The sequence below is a fragment of the Ambystoma mexicanum genome, chromosome 1q (genome assembly GCF_040938575.1).
Source record: "Ambystoma mexicanum isolate Mex_15411 chromosome 1q, UKY_AmexF1_1, whole genome shotgun sequence".
NCBI classification, from domain to species: domain Eukaryota; kingdom Metazoa; phylum Chordata; class Amphibia; order Caudata; family Ambystomatidae; genus Ambystoma; species Ambystoma mexicanum.
The window spans coordinates 688,684,763-688,710,750 of record NC_090922.1 but is presented as its reverse complement, the minus strand read 5'-3'; the positions used below and the strand labels follow the sequence as shown (position 1 = coordinate 688,710,750).

At 45.3% G+C, this 25,988-nt stretch overlaps 1 protein-coding gene across 1 annotated transcript in view; it reads left to right on the top strand.

Annotated features, from left to right (window-relative positions):
* The window catches only part of LOC138535309 (retinoic acid receptor RXR-gamma-like), a 1,109,202-nt gene that overhangs the window by 757,981 nt on the left and 325,233 nt on the right, over positions 1-25,988 (top strand). The window contains exon 4 of the mRNA XM_069641285.1: positions 21,616-21,769. Coding sequence (XP_069497386.1) covers positions 21,616-21,769 — 154 coding nt within the window. The remainder of the gene's footprint in view (positions 1-21,615; positions 21,770-25,988) is intronic.

Below are 25,988 nucleotides of genomic sequence, written 5' to 3'. Positions count from 1 at the left end.
CCAGGTCCCACCCACAGGGTGTACCCACAAAATACAGTCACTGGGAAGGCTCCAGCCAGTCTGGCCTGGACTTTACAACAAAACCATATATCGAACTTCCACCCAACAGCGAGTCAGGGGGAATGGACAGAGTCAGGGCTTCCCAGGACTTTGGGAAAACAAGGTAACAGGCAATAGAAAGCAAGAGGCCACAGGGGACATCTTGTTTTCTATCAGGAATCAACTGATTCCAATGGCTGGGCCTGGGTATCCCAAAATGGAGGACACTTAGAGCACCTGTCAAATTCAGCATGGAGATGCCACCAGCCCATACCCTGCTCTGTGGGCCACCGACAGGTGCCCAGAAACATACACTAGGGGCACAGGGTTGTACCCCCACCCATGGGTGGCATAAGGGTATCCCATGGGTCTGTACACCAAGCGAAAAACAGGAAGAGCTGCACTGCCAGGAGTCCTACATGGACACCTGGGCAGAAAACAATGCAGAACACACAGGAAAAAGGACTACAGGACAAGGACAGGGAGGCCCTGTCCCTCCAATGCATTTCCAGCATCACACGGACCCTGAACCAAGTTAGCCCCAGTGTGGTAGACATTAATGATACACCGAGAAGATGAGAAGCCCGCCAAAGGGACATTCCACTTGGTGCCATCATTAGTGGAAGAGGATGTGAAAGGAGAGAGAGTAGAGATGAGATGAGGAGCCCATATATCGGGGGTACATAGAAGAGGATATCGGTGAAGACCTGTCTGGAAGTTGCACTGACATAGGTGTCTGATATGGGTAGGCCAAAGTTGGCGGTTTGGGTGTCTTTTTGTGTTTTTTTCTTCCAGACTTCGCAAGAGAAGGAGGGTAGGGGGTAGTATAACAATTAGAGAAGATAGGAGAGATGGTGAGGGCCATCAGGATGACAGAGGATAGAAGAGGATAGAGGAGTGGTTGCACTGCAAAGTCCTAGCCCAAACTCACCAGGTGGCCTAGTATTTGCAAGAGGGACACCAGGGACACAAAATGCAAAGCAAAAGTGTGGTGCAAGATGTTAAAACACACACACCTACATTTGAAAATCAAACAAGAGGCACAAAATGCAATTCAGAATGGGGTGAAAGATGTCAAGGAAGGCAGAGTGAAATAGGCAGTTTGTTTCTGATTCAGAGTTTGTTAGAGGAGGAGGCAGTGGAAAGTTCAGCCATCACTTACAGGATGTTCTGCAGAGAATGTGGAGGTGCAGGGGCCCAGGTATGTGTGGGAGCCGGCTACAACAGGAGGCTGCTTCATGATTCCGCAAGGAAAAGGTGAAGGCCCTCGAAGCCCTCCAGTGATGGGGAGGCTCTCAATGGCCTGGAGAAGTGAGAGACCAGCCTCAGTTGTGCTCACCTCAGAAGTGGTAGTGATAGCACACAGACAGGCATCTTAGGAGTGGGGCCTTTGGAGGAGAAGCCGGCTTTCAGATTGGCTGCTTTAGTGTGGAACACAAGTCAATCAGAGCAGCATCAGTCTGCAGCACGACCAAGCCTATTGCATTTATATCTGGGTGGCCATTTTGAAGAAGGTGCATCTAACACGATAAGTATGGGCCAGTTCATAAAGCAGACACTGATTCCACAGTGTCCTCGCAATTGTGAAAATAATTCTAAAGAATTCTTGCTGCTTGCACATAAAGCGCCTTTTGTAGGCAAATTGGAGCACCCTTCGATCTTTGTAACCTGCCAGAGGCCTAGCTGCGGTTTTATGCCTCTGTGTTCACTAAGCTTTCCCGAGCCTCGTGGTGATGGGGCAGGATCTCAATGGTCCTGAGAAGTGAGCAACCAGCCTCTGTTGCGGTCATCTCCGATTATGGATTATGCATTATGGATTCATGGTTTATTCATCTATGCCTACAGTGTTAATAATGTTTCTATTTCTTTTGAAGGCATATAACCAGAAGAGTACACTTAATGACCTTATCAATGTTAATCTTATTGTGTAGATTGCATTTTGATACTGGCCATTTTTAGAGATTATGATCTATTCATTATTTTTAACATGGACGTTTGGAATGATGGATCAGAATGTATGTTTTATTTATTTGGAAATGTACTATTGTATTTATGACAGAGTACATATTATTGACTGTTTTTCTGTGTTATCATACCGATTTTCTATCTGAAATAAAATATATATTAATAAATGATTTTTATACAGGTATAGTTAAAATCTCAAAGAATTTGATTTCAGGCACTCACTTCTTTTAAAATACAATATTAAAAAGAGCTGACTTCTTATGAAAAAGCCATATCTACTGTTGTCATCCACCTTTCTACTTGGAAAGTCGATCAGGTAATGGGGTTTCGATTGGGTTGAAACCAAGAGTCTCTAATACGCCCCCTCAGGGACAAATGCCACAATTATCAGATGTGATTCTGAATGTCTGAATGGATTTTGTCAACTGGGGGCTAAGTTATATGACTATTGTATGTATGTACAGTTTGACACTTTTTAAAAATAACACATTGGCAGATTTGCATTAAGGAACATTGGCAAGGACCTGAAATCAAATGTGTCTGTCTTTTATTTTTTTTTAAAGTCTCATAATGTAGATACCAAAAATATTGATATACCTTTGGTGACCCGGACAATATGGATACTGGCCATGACCACGAAGGACCAGCAATGGGGTTAAAGTAGGCATGGGCACCGGGGACCAGCTGTGTGGTAAAGCTTTTTTGGAAATTGGGATAGGTTTTACAGGGAAAAAAATGTGCTCGCGGGTACAGGTTGAAGTGCTGGATGGGATTGCAGCAAATAAGCACGAGGAGGGTCAGCAAGAACTGGAAAGCATGGTTTTGCAAATATGTCCTGTGCTTTTTTAAAATGTAAAATATAAGTATACAACACAGTGATATAACATTGGTGTCTGGGCAATGGGCCTGGCCGTCAGCAAGAAGAAGTGTGTACTGTAACTTGCTTATTCAGGCATGCGGCATAACCGAAGCGGTAGGTTTGAATGGGAGAAAATATTCTGCTTGTGATTACAGCCTGCAGAGGTGGCCTAGGTTACAACAAACCTGCATGATGAGAATTAGTAAGGACCTGAAAGCATGTTTTTGGAAATATGTCTTGTGCTTTATTTGTTTTCATTGGTGTCCGGGTCATGGGCCTGGCCCTCGGCAAACATAAATGTGTGCTCTGATTTGCTTATTGGGCAATGTGACATGGTGGAAGCCTATGCCTCATGGATTTGGAGAGAGTGCATGGCTTCAATTCATGAGTACTGACCACTGGTTACAATATTAGGGTATAGTGGATACTGAGGTTGGATGCAGGGTAGGTGTAGTGAATAATAAGGGTGGTTTGGTACGGCTGGGGTCATGGTGGAGCATTATACCGTAGGCAATTGAAAGATGATTTCCATCCACATCATGTACTGCTGAAAAATACAGACATAAATTGTGTGTTGAAAAAGAAATGTTTTTTAAAGGAGGTTTATAATTATTTCATATATATGAAACTATGAATTATTAATAACTTATGTGCAGGGATGTAACAACATGAAACATTTCCACATTTAAAAACCTATTCAATTGACAGAAAAAAACTTTGTTAAAGGAATGCTATGGTTAAGATGCAGCCCACCCTTAGGACTCCTCTGCTCCAGTAGTTACCCAATGGCGTCTCACCTTGGCATACCTTGGCATTTCCCTGCTGGGTTTGCATGAGCACTTGCCCATCTGTACTGCTCCTTCTATATAAGCACTTCTCTCACTGCACAATGCATGTGTGCATTTATAAGAGCATTGTTTAAAATTGTTTTTTATAAGTAATGGAAATTCAGATGCAAAAGATTTGTAAAATATTTTCTGGTGGTAGTTGGTGTGTGGAAGCTTAATATGGTCATAGGTTTCTATGTACAGTTTCTGGAAGTGATTGGTGAATAGATGTGTGACTGTTTGAAAGCAGGCACTGAGGGAGTGTTACAAATATGAAATTAAAAAGAGTAAAAGGCTGCCCTGTGCGATGGAGTGGACGTGCCATCTTGGTCTTTTAATGATCCATGATGTGGAAAGAAGACTGTGGACACCGTGGATAGTTATAAAGTTCCATCGATTATGGTCCTTATTATATGTCAGTGAAAGGTATTTGGGACAGAAAACTGTTTCTGTCTTTTATATTTTTCTATAATATACAATTGTATATTAGCACTCTGGGCGGGGGAGGCAGCCCTCAGGTGGCAAGGAACACAGGCTTCAGCCGCTGGTACAAGCCCGCGTTCCAAGTCACCTGACGGCCGACTCTCTCCGTGCCATCTTCCACCCCACTCTCAATCCCATTTCTCTATTTATTTTTTCACCCCCACACCCACTACTTACCTTATTTTGGTGGCAGCGGGTGCTGCCACGGCATTCGCTTCTTCTGTTCACCTCCTGCAGGCGCCAAGGAAAGGGAAGAGGGGCTCTGTACGGAGCCCTTCCTTCCCTTAACATGGTTACCATCAAGGAAAGGATTTTTCTTCCTACAGTGGGACGCTGTAGCACCCCAGGTTACCGCTTTGGCAACACATGGTGCTACTGGCTTTCATCCTCTGTCGCAGGGGCTGGAATGGGGGATAACGGTTCCAAGTCCTTGTTATCCGCCCTCGCTTCACTTGGGCTGATAACTCGGGCTGCCGGGCTGTTATCACCCGGTCCAGTCCCTGGAACGGGGGATGAATGCCCCATTATTTCCATTAGCATAGCACAAAATGCTAATGGAAATGTTGGAAAATCTTATTGAGTCTTTCTATTTTACTGAGAAATGTAAAGTAGATGGAGTCTATAAGATTATATTTTTTGTTATATTTTGTAACTGTGAAAGGGGGTTCCTGAAGGAACCTTCTTTTTGCATTTTTTTTTGCAGGAGAGGTCAGAAAGTAAGGTGGGGAGGGAAATGAGGGATGCTGCACGTGTGCTACATCTAAGGTAGAAGTACTGTTGTCTTCGAACGATATGGATCAACAGCCTCTATTATCGCTTGCAAGGTAGCTGGTGGGATTTTGTATCCCACAGAATTAGGCTGTGTGGTTAGAGTATTGGTTGAGGAAGATGAGGTGGAGGAAGACAGACTACTACTGCTGTCCAGTCATTTGGTCGACAGAAAAAGGTCGACAGGACAAATGGTCGACACCATTTGGTCGAAAGCCAAATGGTCGAATTTTTTTTTATTTATATATATATTTTTTAGGTTTTCGTTTAGGGAAAAAAAGGGTTTTTTAGAAAAAAAAGGGGGTTGGGGGAGGACCCCCCAAAAAAAAAAAAAGAAAAGTGAAAATACAAAAAAAATAATTCGATCATTTGGCTTTCGACCAAATGGTGTCGACCATTTGTCCTGTCAACCTTTTTTTTCGACCAAATGACTGGTAACCACTACTACTTACTAAGAAAAGAACAACCTTTCTGAGAGCATGGTGGTGGTTGGATTTGGTGTGGTGGTGTATGGCAATGGTCCCATAGGAGTACTGTACGGATTGTCTGCACATTTCACTTTGGAATCTTTGTCTTTCATACATTTCCAACCGTGGTAAACAACTGCCTCTCCCGTGATTCTCTTTGGGTGCTAGAGGTAGGTACTTCCTGTACCTCATATTCTAGGTCCTCTTCATTGTCTTTGGAAGTACTGCACTTTTTTTGTTGTGTAGGTCCTCCAGCTGGTGGTGGTGGCTCTTGGGTAGGAGCGATGGCAATTTCTAAGATAAATATCTGCTTTGATCAATGATTATGGAGACCACCAACAACTTCAGTGTGTGAAGTGAGTTGGAGCCAGCTTCTCCAGGAGTTTCCTGAGTAAAGGGGTGATAAAAATAGGGTGGTAGTTGGATGGACAAGTGGGGTCTGCTGAAGGTTTTTTCAGGAGGGGCGCACATTGGAGTGCTTGAGGGAGGAGGGGCAAGATAAAGTGGCAAAACAGTGGTTGCAGAAATCAGCAAGTGCAGGGGCAAGAGAGCCAATGTTGTCCTTAATGGTTCTGGGTAAGCAAGGGGAAACTTGTTTAGAGGAGATCTTAATGGAGCAGACAACTCTCATGACCTCATCAGGTGTGACAGGGGAGAAGGTGGATAAAGAGGAAGAAGGAGATTGGGAAGCCATAGGAGGCAAGGAAGTGGAGGAAGGCTAGCGGGGAAGCTAGGGTGCTCAGGATGTTCAGAGTTTTAGTAGTAAAGTGTTTGGCCAATCCATTGCAGCGGGCTTGGGAGGGGTGAGGAGGAGACTGCAGAAGGATTGACTAGTTCCCACCACATTTTAAAGGGTTCAGCCATGTTGTTGGATGCACCAGAAACCCCATCTGGATGTGGGCCATTTTCTTGGCACGGATGGTAAGTTTGTATTGTCTTTGGTGGAGGTGACAGGCCAGTTAGTCAGAGGGTGAGCCAGAGGTCTGCCACACTTGTTCTGCAGCTCTGCACTTGCGTTTCAGGGCTCCAAGTCCAGAGTCGTACCAGGTGTTATGGTTAGAGGCAGGTTTCAGGTGGACCCTCAAGACTGGGGCAAGATTGTACAGAGTGTAGGTGATGGCCAGATGGAGGTTGCTAAGAGCAGAGTCAGTGGTTGATTCTGGTGTGGGGGGTGAGAGGGGTATGGAGGTGCATGTGAAGGTAGCAGCTGACACTCGTTTCATTGGATGGATGTTCGTGAACAAGATTGGCAGGGCTTGAGGAGGTGTGGTCAGACGGCCCAGGTGACCCAGGTGAGAGGAAAGGAGAGAGTGGTCTGACCAGGAGAGAGGGGTGATCAGTGGGGAGGAGAGTGAAAGATCAGAGAGGCTGAGGGCATACAGAGTGTGTCCATCTGTGTGCGTTGGACCAGAAGGGAGAATGGAGAGGGATAGCGATGTCCAGAGGTCATGGGAGAGAGTGGATGCTGTGAAAGAGGAGTCCAGATGGATGTTGAAATCGCCCAATAGAAGGAGTTTAGAGGTGATTGACAGGACAGAGGAGCAGAAATTGGTCCGTTCAGAGAGGAACAGGGTGGTAGAGCAAGGGGGCCTGTAGATAGTGGCAATGGTCAGAAAGGAGGAGGAAAGAGATGTCCAAATTGCAAACCAGGAACTCAAAGGAAGACTAAGGCTGGGTAAGTATGAGGGAGGAAGGTACCCACTATGGGTAAATCAAGGCACCCCAACAACCATCATGGTTAGGGTGGGGCTTGGAAATGACCTTGTAGCCATCGGGGAGAAGGGAGTCAAAAGCAGTGACTGAGTTGGCATTGAACCACGTCTCGGTAAGAGCAAGGAAGTCGGCGTCAAAGTCTTCAAGAAGGAGGCAGATGTTGGCAGGGTGTTTGTTTGCTGAGCGATTGTTAAGTGTGGCTAGTCTCCACCTTTGATGGTCTTCTGAGGAGGGGTACAAAGGCGTGGTACAACAGTTGGATGGTCAGCTGTGGGGAAGGAGAAGTGTGAAGGAAGTTAATGATGACTGGCAGACGCCGGTCAAAGAGGAAGAGGCTGGGTTGCGGACTGTAAAGACTGGAGGGTGGTGTCTGTACTTCTGCTCTCAATATGGTAGAGGAGAGGCACAGAGGACCCCAGCCAAGATTCTCTATAGGGTAGCAATGGACGAGCAATCAAGGCCTAGCTTCTCAGGAGGTGATGCAGGCTGGCTCTTAAGTACAGTGTAGTCCCTAACCCCCACAAAGGAATGCCCACACACTGTATTACTGAACACACAGTCTTTATATAATTACTATTCAAGGTTATGTACACTTATCACAATAACGCACTTTGTGCTCAGAAATCAACAACGGTAAATATATACAATTCTAAAGTGGTACCACCAATATTATCAGATCTCATTAAAGTGCATCAACTATACTGTCAGAATGTCACACAGATCAATAACAAGGAAACCAGCAATAGAGACAGGAAGGAAAGCAAGATGGTTGAAACAATAGGCAGAATTCTGGCCCCTACCAACAGACACAGTTCTGTGTGGGGATCCCCCCACATGGGCAACCTGTAAAATAAAGATATAGCACAAGCCCAGTCCATATATTGCTCAATAGTCTTATTCTATCCTATAAAGTTTTTACCCCCCCAATGTACATGGTGGAGAAGAGTTCTTTGAAGATGCGTCGAGGGATACTTCTTGAGTGATTCCCTTTAAAGCAGGAGTCACAGATTATCAAGAGGCGTTGAAGAAGGTGAACTTGGCATTGACGGCGTTGATGAGAAGTTCGAGGGTGCCGAGACCGCGGCGTCAATCCTACGGTGCTCGCCAGCGACATCCTGCGAGGATGAGGTGTGCGGTGCACCTCAGCGTTTGATAGTTCTGGACCGCAAAGAGTTTCAGAAGAACTGTGGCCCAGCAAGGGCGTCAAGTCGTCGAAGTCTTTGGGCCTTCAGGTTGTGGGAAACCCACCGGTGGATTCTCCTCGGCGCGTTGGCGGCCTCGCCTTTCTCCGGCAGGACAAAGCGGTTGACGGTGAGGACAAGGGAGTCCTTCGATTCAACAGTCTTAGGCAAAGGAGCAGCCAGCTCTGGTCGTCGGCGGCACAGCGTCAAGCGGTCCCCTCTTCTGGGGCAACACAGCTTCGATGGGCCTCCTGCGGTTACAGAGATACTCCGAACCCTGGGCAACGGCAATGGACTTGACAGCGGCAAAGTCCTGGTGCTTCACTTCGTTCTCCTCAGCGGTCTCCGTCTTCGGTCGGCAGCCTTTCAAGGGTCTGACTTCCAGGGAGCTTCGGCGAAGGTTAGCGGTGCTCAATGGTCCCTCGGAGCACGGGAAGAGGGTGCCTTACCAGGTCCTCTCTCAGATCAATCTTCGACGAATTCGTCAGCTTTCAGATCAGGTCGAAGCAAATGCAACAGCAAGTCTTCTTCTTCCAGCTGGGCATCGAGGATTAGCAGTTCCAGTTACTCTTCAAGTGTAGACACAGCATCTGAACAATTTCCAGTGGTGAGAGGTCTCCAGATATATTATTCTGTCTCTCATCCACACTGCTGGATCATACTCAGCAGCCAATCATATAGAAGGGAATTCATGGAGTCAGTCAGCCAATCAGGCACACAGTGCATTCAGGCCATCCTCATCTCTCTCAGACACTCACAACAAGGAATGTGGATTGGGACAAGTACCCAGCCATTCAACACTACACACTGCATTCAGGTCAGTTTCGGGCAGAGCTGTCTCAGTCTTTGTCTCTCATACCAGAAACCAGACAGCCACAACAATAAGTGCATATTGGTCACACACTCCATTCACCCAGGTCCCACCCACAGGGTGTACCCACAAAATACAGTCACTGGGAAGGCTCCAGCCAGTCTGGCCTGGACTTTACAACAACACCATATATCGAACTTCCACCCAAAGGCGAGTCAGGGGGAATGGACAGAGTCAGGGCTTCCCAGGACTTTGGGAAAACAAGGTAACAGGCAATAGAAAGCAAGAGGCCACAGGGGACATCTTGTTTTCTATCAGGAATCAACTGATTCCAATGGCAGGGCCTGGGTATCCCAAAATGGAGGACACTTAGAGCACCTGTCAAATTCAGCACGGAGATGCCACCAGCCCATACCCTGCTCTGTGGGCCACCGACAGGTGCCCAGAAACATACACTAGGGGCACAGGGTTGTACCCCCACCCATGGGTGGCATAAGGGTATCCCATGGGTCTGTACACCAAGCGAAAAACAGGAAGAGCTGCACTGCCAGGAGTCCTACATGGACACCTGGGCAGAAAACAATGCAGAACACACAGGAAAAAGTACTACAGGACAAGGACAGGGAGGCCCTGTCCCTCCAATGCATTTCCAGCATCACACGGACCCTGAACCAAGTTAGCCCCAGTGTGGTAGACATTAATGATACACCGAGAAGATGAGAAGCCCGCCAAAGGGACATTCCACTTGGTGCCATCATTAGTGGAAGAGGATGTGAAAGGAGAGAGAGTAGAGATGAGATGAGGAGCCCATATATCGGGGGTACATAGAAGAGGATATCGGTGAAGACCTGTCTGGAAGTTGCACTGACATAGGTGTCTGATATGGGTAGGCCAAAGTTGGCGGTTTGGGTGTCTTTTTGTGTTTTTTTCTTCCAGACTTCGCAAGAGAAGGAGGGTAGGGGGTAGTATAACAATTAGAGAAGATAGGAGAGATGGTGAGGGCCATCAGGATGACAGAGGATAGAAGAGGATAGAGGAGTGGTTGCACTGCAAAGTCCTAGCCCAAACTCACCAGGTGGCCTAGTATTTGCAAGAGGGACACCAGGGACACAAAATGCAAAGCAAAAGTGTGGTGCAAGATGTTAAAACACACACACCTACATTTGAAAATCAAACAAGAGGCACAAAATGCAATTCAGAATGGGGTGAAAAATGTCAAGGAAGGCAGAGTGAAATAGGCAGTTTGTTTCTGATTCAGAGTTTGTTAGAGGAGGAGGCAGTGGAAAGTTCAGCCATCACTTACAGGATGTTCTGCAGAGAATGTGGAGGTGCAGGGGCCCAGGTATGTGTGGGAGCCGGCTACAACAGGAGGCTGCTTCATGATTCAGCAAGGAAAAGGTGAAGGCCCTCGAAGCCCTCCAGTGATGGGGAGGCTCTCAATGGCCTGGAGAAGTGAGAGACCAGCCTCAGTTGCGCTCACCTCAGAAGTGGTAGTGATAGCACACAGACAGGCATCTTAGGAGTGGGGCCTTTGGAGGAGAAGCCGGCTTTAGTGTGGAACACAAGTCAATCAGAGCAGCATCAGTCTGCAGCACGACCAAGCCTATTGCATTTATATCTGGGTGGCCATTTTGAAGAAGGTGCAGCTAACACGATAAGTATGGGCCAGTTCATAAAGCAGACACTGATTCCACAGTGTCCTCTTAATTGTGAAAATAATTTTAAAGAATTCTTGCTGCTTGCACATAAAGCGCCTTTTGTAGGCAAATTGGAGCACCCTTCGATCTTTGTAACCTGCCAGAGGCCTAGCTGCGGTTTTATGCCTCTGTGTTCACTAAGCTTGCCCGAGCCTCGTGGTGATGGGGCAGGATCTCAATAGTCCTGAGAAGTGAGCAACCAGCCTCTGTTGCGGTCATCTCCGATTATGGATTATGCATTATGGATTCATGGTTTATTCATCTATGCCTACAGTGTTAATAATGTTTCTATTTCTTTTGAAGGCATATAACCAGAAGAGTACACTTAATGACCTTATCAATGTAAATCTTATTGTGTAGATTGCATTTTGATACTGGCCATTTTTAGAGATTATGATCTATTCATTATTTTTAACATGGACGTTTGGAATGATGGATCAGAATGTATGTTTTATTTATTTGGAAATGTACTATTGTATTTATGACAGAGTACATATTATTGACTGTTTTTCTGTGTTATCATACCGATTTTCTATCTGAAATAAAATATATATTAATAAATGATTTTTATACAGGTATAGTTAAAATCTCAAAGAATTTGATTTCAGGCACTCACTTCTTTTAAAATACAATATTAAAAAGAGCTGACTTCTTATGAAAAAGCCATATCTACTGTTGTCATCCACCTTTCTACTTGGAAAGTCGATCAGGTAATGGGGTTTCGATTGGGTTGAAACCAAGAGTCTCTAATACGCCCCCTCAGGGACAAATGCCACAATTATCAGATGTGATTCATACCATCCATTCTGATTTTTGAAGAAGAAAGTAGATCTTTTTTCGGAACTCACAGTGCATACCAAATTCGGTTTGCCATTTTTTAAAGTTGAATTGGCAATTGAACTTGTATCACTCTGGTTCAGAATATATTGAAACATGAAAGCAAATTTAACTCGCTGACCTATATATTGTCATCGGAAGGATCCAGCGCCTCCTCCAGGCAAACCCTCATCGACATCCTTTTTGTCGTTCCCTCGCCACACCTATGTACTCTTCATATAATCTCTGTGGTTTCTCCTTTCTCTTCTTCCCTTATTAATGGTGGCACCTGGTAGGAGGCCCACCTGGCCTCCTTCCCCTTCCTCTCCGCTAAGGTCATTATAAATGTCTACCTGAACTGCATCGTCTTGGTCCAAGGCCCTCAGGCCAACCTTCTCCTCTTTCATAGATGGTTCCTGCACCTCATCAATTTCCTTTCCTCTCCCGCTGTCCCTTCTCTTCCCCCCAGGGCTTCCTTGCCTCTCCCTACTGTCTCCTCCTTGGCTACCTTGCCCTCTGCTCCTTCCTCCTCTGCCTCCCCTCGGGCTTCTTCTACATCTCCGCAGGGTGTACCTCCGATTTGTACCCCTCCACGAAAGTCTTCCAAGGACAGCAACCTTCTTCATATTGCCACTCTCAACTCTCGCTCTGCTGTCAAACACTCCTCTGAAATCTGCCACCTCTTGGAAGAACTTGACCTCGATGTTCTGGGTCTCACCGAGACATGGTTCATGGCAAGCTCTGTCACAAGCTTCGACAATCTCCTCCCTGATGGCTACAAGATACTCTCTGTGCCCAGATCCAACCTTTCCAGAGGGGGTGTAGCCCTGATGTTCCCCCAGTGGATCCCTCCCTCTGTCATTCCTAGGCAGGCCTACTCCTCTTTTGAATGCCTCGTCTGCAGGCTCTCTCTCTCCTGGCCAATCCCATACCGTGGCTACCATCATTAGGCCGTCTGGTCAGACCTCCTTCGACCTCTCTGAGTGGGCGGACCTCTCCTATTCCCTCCTGGTCTCGACCACTCAACTCCTCCTTCTTGGAGACTTTTTATCATCCACCTGGATGCTTCCTGTCTGTCCTTCAGACTCTTTTGCACCCTCTGCAACTCTCTTTCACTCCCTATCTTCCCCTCTGGCCCGACTCACTCTGCAGAGCACACTCTAGTAGTTCTGATCTCCTACCCCTTTCCATCCCTCCCATCACTCATCTCTCCTGGAGTGATCACTTCCTCCTTTCCTCCCAGCTCACCCTCTTTACCCCTCAGGCCAAGCCACCTCCAGCACTGCCACCACCTTCTCGGTTATCTGACCCATGAAGTGTGTGTCAGTTGAGGCTTTCTAACCCCTACTCCCCCTTTGGCTGACTCACACCCTAACACACCCTAACACAGCCCATCACATGCCCTCTCCATGTTCCACTCTGCTATATTTGATACTCTTAATGTTCTTGCCCCTGTCATGAGGATCCGTTAGATGCAGAAAGCCAAATGCAACTCCTGGTACGACTCAGAACTCGTCCCCCTCAAATGCAAGTGCAGGGTGGCTGAGAGGAAATTGCATGCTTCTGGTACATCCTCTGACAAACTGGCCTGCCGCCTGCTCCAAAGACAATACTGGCTCTCTGTCCACACCAAGAAGAGAGCCCACAACCAAGCCTGCATCTCTGCAGCATCTAAAAACTCAGCCGAACTCTTTCAAATCTGCAAGGAACTGGCCTATCTACATTCCCCTCCCAGACCTTCTGCATGGCTCTGGCTTCTCATTTCATCTCTAAAACCCAGGACATCCTGTTCACTCTCTCTTCCTCTCCCCCTCCTCCCTCTACTCCCTGTTCTTCCTCTGACCCCTCTTCAGCCACCTCTCTCCCTCCTACTCTGCCTTTCCCCTGTTCTCTCCAGATAAGGTTTGTAGACAAGTCTGATCTATGAAAGTCTCGCCAAATCAGGTTCACCGCTGTCCCTCCAAAACCATCAAGGACCACATTGACACACTGGCTCCTGCTCTGGCTAACTTCTGCAGCCACTCCTTTGCCACTAGAGTCTTCCCTTCCCACCTGAAGCATTCCCTTATGCACCCTCTTCTTAAGAAACCCTCTGCCGACCCGTCCTGCATGGCTAACTATCGCGCAATCTCCGTCACTCCTTTTTTCTAGGCAAACTCCTGGAAAAGCTGGCCATCTCCCAGCTTACTCTTCACACTGAATCTGTTGGTTGTCTCCATGACAATAAGTCTGGCTTCAGAGCTGCCAGAAACATGGAAACTACTCTCCTGAATATCTGTGAAGACCTGCTTGCTAACCTTGATTCCAACACCCCCTGTGTCCTCATCCTACTTGATCTCTCGTCTGCCTACAACATGGTCAACCATGCCATCCTGCTCATCCATCTCCGTGATAACCTGGGTATCACTGATCAGTACCTGGCATGGCTGACCTCTTTTCTCTCCGATTGACCCTCCCAGGTTCAACTTGGGTCCTTCCTCTCCTCGATCTCTATCTCTACCTGTGGTGTTCCCCAGGGGTCTAACCTAGCTCCCTGGCTGTTCAACCAATACCTGGCACTTTTTGCCCAATGCATTGCCGCTCTCTGCTTCCACTTTTAGTGCTATGCGATGACACCAGCACATTTTCAGGCTCCCTTCAGCCACCTCTTCTACTTCTCTCATCTCTGTCTGTCTGCTATCCATGAGTTGAGTACCGCCAATGATCTCTGTCTTAATGCCAGTAAGACTGAGATTCTACCTATCGGCACACCCGTTCCCTCCTTTCCTGTCACCCTCTGGCCAGTCTCTCTGGGATCTCTTCCTGCCTCCACCTGTGAGGCTAAAAATCTCGGAGTCATCTTCGACTCCACACTCTCCTTCTCTCCTCACATCTCCAACGTCTCTAAGAAGTCACACTACCAGCTGCACCTCCTCAGAGATATTCTTCCTTTCCTCTCCTTCCCCCAGGAGCTCACTGTCTTCACAGCTCTGTTTCTCTCTAGGCTGGACTACTGCAACTGCCTCTTTATAAATTTGTCTGCCTCTACTCTCCGTCCTCTGCAACTCATCCAAAACAGGACTGTGAGACTTGTCCTTGGCCTCAAGCCCAGGGATCATATCTCTCCAGGACTGAAATCTCTGCACTGGCTCCAAGTGGCTGTGAGGATTAAGTTCAAAACCCTCTACATATTTTCCTTTTCGAGCTCTTCGCTCATCCGCCTCCAACTCTCTCAGGGTCAGTTGCTTCAAGCAACAAGTTGGTGGTAGATCTCTTTCTTCGGCTAGGGCCTACCTCTGGAACAGCCTCCATGTCTCTCTGAAAAATTGGGTAGAACCATCTCCAGTTCCGGAAGCACCTCAAGACCTTCCTCTTTGCTTCTGTTTTCTCTCCTCCTCTCCCCTGCTGAACTCCTGGCTGAAACTAAAACTGAACTTGTCACCTGGCTACCATCTGTTCTCTGGCCCAGGTCCCCTCCACACCAGTTGCACACCTGCACTGCCCCCCTGGAAACCTATGCACTCTGGGGCTGTATTTGTATCCTACATCCCCCACCAGCACTTGACACCTGATGTCTGCACTTACCCCTGCCACTAGCTGGCCGCACTTCTTATTTATTGTTCTTATTATTGTTTTATTTATTTTCTGTTTATCCTATGCACTGCACTTCCCCACCCCCTTTCCCCTCGCACTTCTCCCCTTCATCCCCTCCCCTGCACTTGTACGATCTCAATGTCACCTAGCCTAGTAAGATCGCTGTCTGTCTTCCCTCTGTTTCCCACCCTTGCTTCGTCGTGTCTTGAAACACTTGTGTATAGGCGCGTTATACATGCCATATCATATCATATCAATTGCATGTCTATCTCATAATAAATATTTAACATACAGTGTTAAGCAAGTCACGTTTGTATTAATCCTGATTCCATTGCCATTCTATCTGCCAGTGCTTTTAAGTAAATGTTCCTTGTTGTAATATCTTCTGATAAAGAAGGAAGGGAAATTACGGAATTCACCATTTGTTCACATGAGATTATAATAACTAATTGTCTCTAAAATTATATAACGTGGCCCAGATTTGTTTAGGAATGTTTTTGATTACCAGAGCATGATTTAATGTTATATCTTTGAGATTGGTCACATTGAAATGGTCAACTTCATAATCAGCTGGCACACATTTTCCAGTTTGTAATAATCCATTGGGAGGCTGCCCTGAATGGTGCATCTATGTGGGGGCATTTGAATGCAGCCAAGATACAGGTGAAGGAAAATATGTTTTTATGCAGCCCCTGGGAGTCCCCGGCTACTCCCCTTGTAACACGGTGCATAGGAAACTTGGGAGGGATTTCTGGGAAGACCAATGGGCGTTAGCATCTTACCCCTTCTGGCTTCGCCTGTGGTCCAATGAGCGAGCAACCCTGTGCCATTATATTATTAGGAGCCTCATGGTTAAGGCAAATTGGTGTAAAATTCCCTGGTTATCTTATGTCAATGAGGCGTTGACCCCTAGTAAAACGTTGACCCCCCCAACCCCAGACAGGCTGCTTTCTATTATGCAAATGAAAGCCTATAAATAGATCTTGCATCGGGCCATGAGGGAGAAGAGGGAGAGTATGGAATTTGACTTAAACTCTGATAGAGTGCACGCTGTGATAAGCAGGGCATTCAGCCATATCTTTTGTGGAGTTCTAAAAAGAGAGACCGCTGGCTGATCACAAGGGCCTGATGTGACTGTTTAAAGCAGAGGGAGAATATTGGAAAGTGGCCAGGATTCTCTATTAACCCGAGCTGTCCAGCTTGTGGGGTGGCAAGAGAGGACCTGAAACATTTTGTATTGCTCTGCCTGGCATAAAGAAATGTGGGAAGGTCCATGCTTTCGCCGGTGCTTCGGAATATGGATATTCGTCTATATAGGCTGGCTTTACTTTCGCTAATGTCTGCTGACTCAGTATTGTTAGCCTGGGCCTTCCTGAATTACTTGAAAAGGGCCACGTACCAGAGAAAAGTGTTTTTTTTTATCTGGCTAGCAAGGATCTATTTAATCCTGTAATCAGGTTTTTATTTGTGCTGCATTTATTTTTGTATAATTGTAGGGTAATCTTATTGTTGTGATGCGATGGAATGCTATTGTCAGTAATGTTTTTTTTTACCTGTTATGCTTTGGAGTTTAATGGATGCACTAATCTGAATAAACATGTTGATTAATTGATAATCCATTGGAGGATATATTACATTTTTCTCAAAAACACATTATTTCCATTATTGAAAAATTTGAATTTCAGACAATGTAAACTTGCAATGTATTACATATCATTGGCGGAAACTACCATGGTATCATGTACTTTGATGTCTTACAAAAGGGTAGCTCTAAAAATCTGAATTAATTTAATAAAAGAAAATAGCATCTCGTTATATATGCAGAATGTATTTTTGTTATGTTTTTTTTTTAAATCCAGTAAAGTTTTATGGATTTGTTTTCTGAAAAACCTTTTGACTGATATCTTCATTTTACGAGTTGAAATACACAGCTATCGTCAAGAATTAAGGTGAATGTATACATTGTACAAAACCTCACCGTAATCTTGCAAGTATCTATTGAAAACATCTTTGGATTGGCTGTGTGCATTAAAGAGCAGCATGACACATTATCCAAAATACAGGCTCGGTTTCAAAAGGCCATCTGGTCAATGGACATGAGTGTGCATGATATGTTTTCAATAAGCATCTACTATAGTAATTATTAGACAGATGGAGATATGCAGCCATTGTTTCAGATTAGCCTCAATAAGGACCAGATAAAGGGAGCAGCTGTGTAATGGTGATTTGAGATAACACAACATAAAGGCTGCCACTGGCATTTCCTCTATATTCCAGGAAGGGTAATACAGGGATGCGTATTCACATATCATGAAAGTATGCATTAGCAGACACTAAACATTGGATTGTAAGGGGCAATGTTGAGTTGCTGAAGAAAGTGGATACACGTTGAAATTGCTTTAGTATTGTTTCGATTCATTAAAGAAAGTGGTGCACTTATCTATTCTTCATGCATTTCCCATTTTACTTTTGGCTACCTTGTCTAGTGTAAAACACAATTCTGTTAGAGTTATAGAGTCGTGGAATGTGGCAGACAATCCTCTAGGTGTTATTTTAGCATCCCTTTTCCCTGGGACCTGTGAAATTGTTTGCGGTTAATTAACCATCAATTAATACTTAGCAATTTTCTGATTTATATTTTCATTTCCTATCACATAAAAAGTGATTGTAAAAAAATATACATACAAATCTTTGTCTGAAGTTCCTTAAGGTGTCCTTGGGCGAAAGCAGCGTTCTTTTGAAATGCTGATTATACTGAGTCATCTCACAACAGTGTGAATTCACTGTATCTGCACATGTTATTAATTACCACAATGTGGCTAACGAGGTATTTTGTGTTTTAAATGTACCTTCCTTTAAATAGATATATGACCCATTACTTAGGATTATTGTCAAACGCCAGTCAGAGCTTTCCAAGAAAAAGATAATAGCAATCGAAATAGAGCCGTTAGGAATCTTTCAACTGCACAGCTGCATATTCGAGAATGGCACTTTCCAACTGCACATATTATGTGTTGTTTATTTTTTTTAATTTTGTTTAGATACTGATAATCATTGCTAGCAAAAATATTGAACATGTGTTTATTCCCGGCGTTTTGAAAAAACGCTCTATGCTATGTGGTGCTATATATTTTCAAGCGATTTCGAACACATGTCTTTCTCTATCTGTATCGGGGGAGCAGCTGGCCAAATGATGGCAACACCAGGGAAATGGTGTCAGTACCGGGGCATGTGATGCACATCCTGGCATGTTGTGTGACTACATGCCTATGCCAGTACGTATCAAACGATCGGACTGGAGTACCTAGCCAGATGATTTGAAATATGAGGTATAGTCTGAGGTGGTGATATGATAAAAGGTCTGGCAAATTATGGGAGTATCAGAGCCATTATAACATAAGCTGCTCAATATTATGAGCAGCCAACCATATGATAGCAGTATCTATAAACTGATATGATGGGCCTGGGTCTACAATTGTAATACCTGGCAAATAATGCACCTGTCGATATGAAGGGAAATTATGCAAATGGCATAAGTACTTGGGTGCCTGATGGTGCTAGATGACCAGTTGTGTCCCTGGATATATAATGGCAATAGCTGGCATATGTTCCCAATATCCCACATATGATATGACAATCTGGGCCTATGATGATAATGTTTGGCATATGGTGTCAGCACCAGTCCAATTGTAGGAATTCAGAGACATACAATGGCAATCCATGGCATGTGCTAGCAGCACTTGGCATATGCTAGCTGTATCAAGATGTATGATGTCAGCATCTGACTAATGGTGCGCGGTAGAATGCCTGGGCATAGAATGGTTATTACCTTGTACTTGATGGGAACTCTTGTGAAATGATGTTAATACTTGGGTATGTTTCATGCCTGTAACTGCTAAATATCTGGCCTTATGATGTCCTTGCCTGTCAAACCATAAAATATGCCCCTGTATAAAAATAAAAACTGTTGGTTTTGCCAATGCATGAAAGCAATCATTTTGTAAGAATGAGCTATCTTATTCTAAAACTATTTTTCCTTCATTGTATTCCCTTTTGTATTCCCTGTGTTCCCTTTTATTTCTTTGCCTTTTAAGAAACCGGACCACTCTCGTCTCCTCCATAAGGTTGTGCAAAAAGCTTTGCCTGATCCAATCGAAAATAGAGTAAAGGGGAAAGCTGCATATCTCCTTTTTTCATGTTATTTGTCATCAGTTCTTAGAACATATGAAGAGTTTTCTCTACTGTGGGGTCTGCAGTGCTAGAAATCATCCCCAGCCTTGACTCTCAAAATGCAAACATAAAAGTAGCTGAAACGGTCCTAATTGAATATGTAACGCTTTAACATGTCCACGCTGTAGTCTGGGCCTTACTAGGAAGCCGGAAAGCCTCCCAGGGACTCAGGCCCCGATTCATGGAATATATTGTGCGAGCCAATCTGCGTGCAAACCATACATCGTCGATTCATGGAATCCACTTTGTGGGACTTTTCCGGACTTTGCAGGGACTTCGCACAGGTTGAGAACACCTCTGTGAGCAGTCGAGCACCTTGCCGGGCCTGCGTAGAGAGTTAAATTGGGGGCGGAACATGCATATTATCCATAATCCGCGCAGAATGAGGAAGAACAAGGTGCTACGTGGGCGTGTCGAGGGATGGCCTGCGTGAGGAAATTGCATGCCCAGCACCATGCAAAACCTAGCACATTCATGGATCTGACCGTGCAACATCACGTCGGGGTAATCAGCATACAGAGCTCCTGATCACCCCACCACATGTAGGTAGGCGCAAAGCCCAAACCGCATAGGAATCAGAGCGCAAATGTAAGGTCAGACCGGGAATTTAGTGGTGCATGCATGCAGTGAGTGTGCCATTCCCAGTTAGGGGTGCACGCAGATAGACCAGAGTTTTACCTGAGTTATGGAAAATGGTGCACATGTTGTCTGGGTGCTGGTAACAGTTGCAGGGGACCTCACGCAGTGTTGCTGAGGTGCTGGCTTGGTTTTGGTGGAAACCACGCAAGGGTGCATGAGTATGCAGCCAAGGAGCCCGCAAAGGTAGGTGTATGTGGCTGGATTTGCTTTGTGTTGGAGCATGTCGGAGGCGTTTGGTCCATGACTTGCACATAGGGTTACTTAGCAAGAAACATTCCATGAATGTGTGGAGCACACAAAGAATTTCTTGCGTGCAGGCATGCACAAAGCCGTTCTCTGCACGGGGCTTTTGCGGGATCAATGCACACTTTTCCATGAATCGGCCCCTCATTTTCCAAGCCCCAGAGTGGCAAACCAAGGTGTAAAACCCCAGCGTGAATCTGGTTATGCCTTGTTTTACCACTGCAGGCTATTTTTGTTCCCTCGTTGGACGGAGTAAACCCACTAAGCAGCGTTAACGTTTCAGTTGTGCTTTCCACTTCGATCTTCAAAATGCACTTTTATTTACACCTGCATGAGATTTTCATTTTTAAGGTGGAGCGGAACCATCAGGTCGAGAAAGAAACAGATTCCTCCTGCTGCCTCCCACTCCACCTGCAAAGCATTCCCAAAATGACCTGGATCAGTAAGTAAACCAAGGCATAGACCCTGTTAAGCCTTGGTTGTGTGCCTTGATATGCCGCTCCAGAACATTGAAAATGAGCCCCAGGGTTTTCACAAATGCCCGCTTCTGGCTTAAGACCTGGCAAAGCAGACACAGATAGCAACTTCTCTAAAACATTCCATTCGCAGCACACGGTGCTTTCTAATGCTGAAGAAACTACTGTCAAATATAACAAGCCCTTCTTATTCGTAGATATGTGAGTGGGTTGTTGCATCTGCTGCAGAGGCTTTTGGAGTTCGATGCAATTATTAGCCTTCATTTGGGTAGTAATAAGACTTGTTAGGGGAATGCTCTGAAAAACAGTCGATAGAGTCTTAGTGACCTCATCTAAGTATGATGCTAAGCGTAAACACGTGGTGTTATAAATATCACTTTTTTTTTAATGCAACCAAATTACGAGTTGGGATTGCATGTTATAATTTCTCAAGGGGATACCTCATGAATACTGCACTTTGTAAATAAAGGTTGTTTACCCCTTACAGTACTTTCTGTTCAGCCCAGTGGATAGATAGCCTGTGTGTTCCCATGTTATAGGAGGCAAGTATTTAAAAAATAGGGGGTATTTAAAATACCAAATTCGCACGGTTGCCAAGATTCCCATAACGAAACCCATAGCAATGATATTATTATTCCTGCTTAGCTGACAAATCTGAGGCCCGAGTGAATACACTGTGAATATCCTAGGTCGTTATGCTTGTGCACGCAATAGAAACGACTGCAGAAATATATGCAATGCACAATGTGTCTTTTTCACGAACATATGTGTGCTGTTACTGCATTGTATCCTTGTATGTTTTACAGGTTTCTTTTTACTGTTTTACAGATCAATGGATTAGGTAACGTGAGCAGCTCAAAAGACATCAAGCCACCACTGGGCCTGGCAGGCATTGGAAACACGTACATTAGCAACTACCAGTGTATGAGCCCGGGGTCTCTGACTAAACACATCTGCTCCATCTGCGGTGACCGGTCTTCAGGTATACCAGCAACAGAAACAGTGAGAATGCTTAACGAATGACATGCGCAGAAGCGTACAACATCCTGATATGCATAGATTAATGAGATCAAAAGTGGACTCAGGATAACAATATGTCACAGGATTGCAGCAGTTACTAGGAGCTCCCACTGCTAACACATCCAGGAATGTTGGTATGTCTTGTGTTCCCCTGCCTTGGCCCTGCATGATTGCTTGTTTGATGGAATGCCCGGTGGAATGTATGCCTATGGAATGGTGTGGTGTCAATGCCCCTGTAGGTTCCATTAATGCTAGTTGAAATGAGGCAGCCTGTGAGGGTGGAGGCCGGTGGATGTCTTCCTGTACTTCCTAACTATTTACCTTTGAACTTACCTGTTGCTTCACCTCACCATCTGGAACTTAGTAAAGAAGTTCACTCCCCCACCTGAGGTGACCCTCTGCTGCCAATAGTATAAAGTTGCTCCATCACTGCATAGATACTTTGCTGATCATAGGTTATGTCCTCAGATGGGGTTAGTTGTGCTGTTAATCAACCTTTGATACTATGTTATGCCCTCTTATGGATGACAACTGAGGCCTGAAATGTTGCTTTGTTGTTTTGCTTGTGTTCGATTTGTCCCAGTGTAGCTATGTGTGGACTACATCGTGGAGTGGATGTGTGTGAGAAGGTTGCATCTGATGTCAGTATATCCTCTATGTGAGCTTGAAGAAAATTTGACGTGGCCTCTGTTTATTAAGTATCAGCTATGGCTACAGCAAATGTATTGTGTCATGTATAATTTTGTGGAACAAACCTTGCCTCCACAGTACCACCAATGTTATAGGACTTTGTAACTCAGGGCCATGCACTCGATTAGAGTAGGGTTTGTCTCGTTTGCCTAGCCTTCAATACTCAATTTACCTGTATGTGTGTGGTGAGGCAAAACTTTTGTTTGTCTTGTGTTTGAAACCAAGCGGGTTGGTTTAGCGAACCCGTTGTTGGGTTTGTGATGACCCTATCCCTGTGTGTTTGTGTTTGCAGTGCAGAGTCCGCTTGTGGGACTTGACCTGTCTGTGTATTGGTGGTGCCCGCTATTAGAGTCTGACCTGGCCACAGGTCATCCATGGTGTTGGACACGCAGCACTTGGGGGTTGCCGACCCATACCTTTTTCTTGGAGTGTTGGACACCCACACTTGGGGGGGTTTCCTACCCGTGCTTCTATGGAGTTGGAAGCTGGTACCTTGACGGGGTGGTTCTCTCTGCCTGTTAGTGCGAAGGAGTGGGTGACTGGTCCCTGTGCTTCAGTACATTATTTTGGTTTGTTATGGTTTGCTATGGTTTGCTATGGCATAGTCGTAGCTGAGGGGTGCGCTGTGACTCAGTGCATCTTAGTTGTTGGTGATAGGATGCATGAGGGAGTTGGTTTGCAATATTGTGGCATTGTGGGGTGTTGTTGTGTTAGGGCTGGTTCCCTTGTTAGAGTGTCTGTTGTTTGGAATGGTGTGAGTGGAGTTGGAGTTTGGAGGTTGGTGGTCACCGTGGCCAGAGTGCTGTTTGACATTGTGCTTTGGTTGCATTACCATATGGTTTTCCTTTGTGCTCCTTCATGTATCCTGTTCCTTGCTTCCTGTTGAGGAGGGAGATATGGTATGTCTTGTGTCTCCCTTGCCTTGGTCCTGCATGAATGCTCGTTTGATGGAATGACTGGTGGAATGTATGCCTGTGGAATGTCGTTGTGTGAGTGCCATGAATATCAGTTGGATTGATGCAGCCTGTGAGTGTGGAGGCCAGTGGATGTCTTCCTGTGCCTTCCTACTTATTTACCTATTAACTTACCTGTCACCTTGCCATCAGGGACTTAGTAAAGAAGTTCACTTCCCCACCTGAGGTGTCAGAGTCATCCTTCACATCCTATCAGATATCTTGCTGATTTCTAACAAAACCCCAGTCACAAAGGTAAGAGGCAGACTAACGTCACAGCTAAAAACCTAGTGCCTGTGAAGTTTAATACAAAAACTCGAAAAGCCATGTGGTTTTGGCTCGTATATATAAAGTACAGCCTTTACCGGTATCATATGGTTTGCATGTGCACCATATGGTTAGGGATTATTATCACTGCATATGCAGCATCTGCCATCATATTCCATGTGCATTCAAAACAGAACTTCACTTTTTAAGGAGGTCTATTGTTGCATTTTTCCCTGCTACTATCTTGACACGGTCTGGAGCAACTTTACCACTTGTCCGTCGAATCACCAGGTTGATTTTTGCCCAAGGTTCGAACGCATGGCCTTAAGGCGAACACTGGTTGGATATGCTTTTCAGTCCTGTGGTGGTTTCAGAAAAGCAGGATGTTGTAGCTGGAGGCCGAATTAAAACATTTATTAAGGAGGGTTCAATTTGATTGGAGCTGGAGTAGTGGAGAAGGAATAGATTTAGGGAAAGTTAATGAGTGGCAGAGAATTCGGAGAGACATTTATGGTAGGTTTTGTTTACACTACAAAGGTAAAGACAAACACTAGTGATGTTAAGTGGCGCATCCTAGCAAGTGGACTATTAAGTGACAGCAGTCTCGCAGTTTAGTCGTGTTTCCACTTCGCTACTGGTGCTGGTGAAAACCTTTCAATTGCTTCTGCTCCTCTCCTGACTGGTAGAGGTCAAATACACCTTTCTCATGCGTCAGCGCGCACGTCCTAGCAAGTGGCTAACAATCTTCATGATTTAGACGTCATAAAAGCTACTGTCGGTCTCTACTGACACAGACATTGGGCCTCATTATAAGTTTGGCGGTAGCATTGCCAGTAAAACCAGCAGGCTGCCGCCAAACTTGCGAACATTTCCGGTGCCTGCCAATGAGCAATTACCGGGTCATTACGGCCCTGCTGGACCAGGTAATTGCCCATTCACGGGCACTGAAATTCATTACTCCCCATTCCCATTTGAGCCCCGTATGGCTAAATGGGAATGGCGAGGTTGGATGCACCGCCACCATGGACAATGGTGGCGGTGCATCCGACATGCTCTGCGCGTGGGTGCCGGTATGGCTGCCAGGACAAACCTCGTAGTCTGCCGGACCGGGAACTACGGAAAACTTGTAATGAGGCCCATTGTATTTTGAAACCATGCCTGGTAAATGTAGAGCTAAAACGAATAACTACAAGTTGTGGCATAATGTTACACAAACTAAAACTAAAGCACTCATAATGGTGACTAGTGATTAATAGCCTTCTACTGAAAGCCTTGATAAATCCACTAGACCAACAACCAGCAACTAACACGCAATGTGGCAAAAAGAAAGCTAATGGGAACATCCCTGCGTTCTTCCCATCTGAACCAACAGTCATTGTGCGGGAGCCTCCTGATTATACAGAAAGTTGAGGACCGCAGTATAAGCTTAATGAATCTAAATGGTGACGACTGGGAAGTCACGTGACTCACTGCAATTGACGATAATTCCTTATTGGAATTATGTTCTTCCTTGCAAAAAAATCAAATTGGTGAAACTATTACGGAAACAGTTGAAGTCGTACAAATGATTCCTGTTAACACGACACAAGTTGCCATTGGTGAAACTTCAAGGGGGTTACAACCAATTCTCAAAGATGATCGGCCTCCCCTAACGTGTGTGGAAGCTAATGAGACTGATGAGTCTAGTAACACTGCTGTTTCAAACATTGCGTATCGTGTGCTGCAGGCATCGATGATGTCCATTCGGTTTTCCATGAAAATTCTACTTAGGTTATGGGGGAAGATTCTTGAAGTTGCGGCTGTCAACTCAAATAATCAAGGGAATTGCTCTGATGATAGGCAACTAGATGCATGAATAGCTGCAGCCATGTGAAATGACCTGCCGCTATCTGGCGTTAATATAGAGATCGCCTTGCAACCAATTATTATTGGTTCTCAAGCAATTGGCAGTGTTGATGATTCACTTGGATCGTCAGTGATGTATTTATCGCCCAAGCAAACGAGGCAAATGAAAAGACAGCAAGGCTGCTGCATTAATTATCAGTAATCTATGAACGTTGCGTGTCCTTGAAACATCGTATTTTGATGTTGTTGAGCCATTAGATTGTGTCAACCGGAAAGTTTCTTGAATAAACTGCACTACGATTAAAACTGCATCCATGACTCGTATACAAGAACATCTGTTGGTGCTTGGTTATGGACTAGACGCTGAAGAACGACCTTTAATCTCAAACCATAATGTTATGTTATGCTATGTTATGTTATGTTATT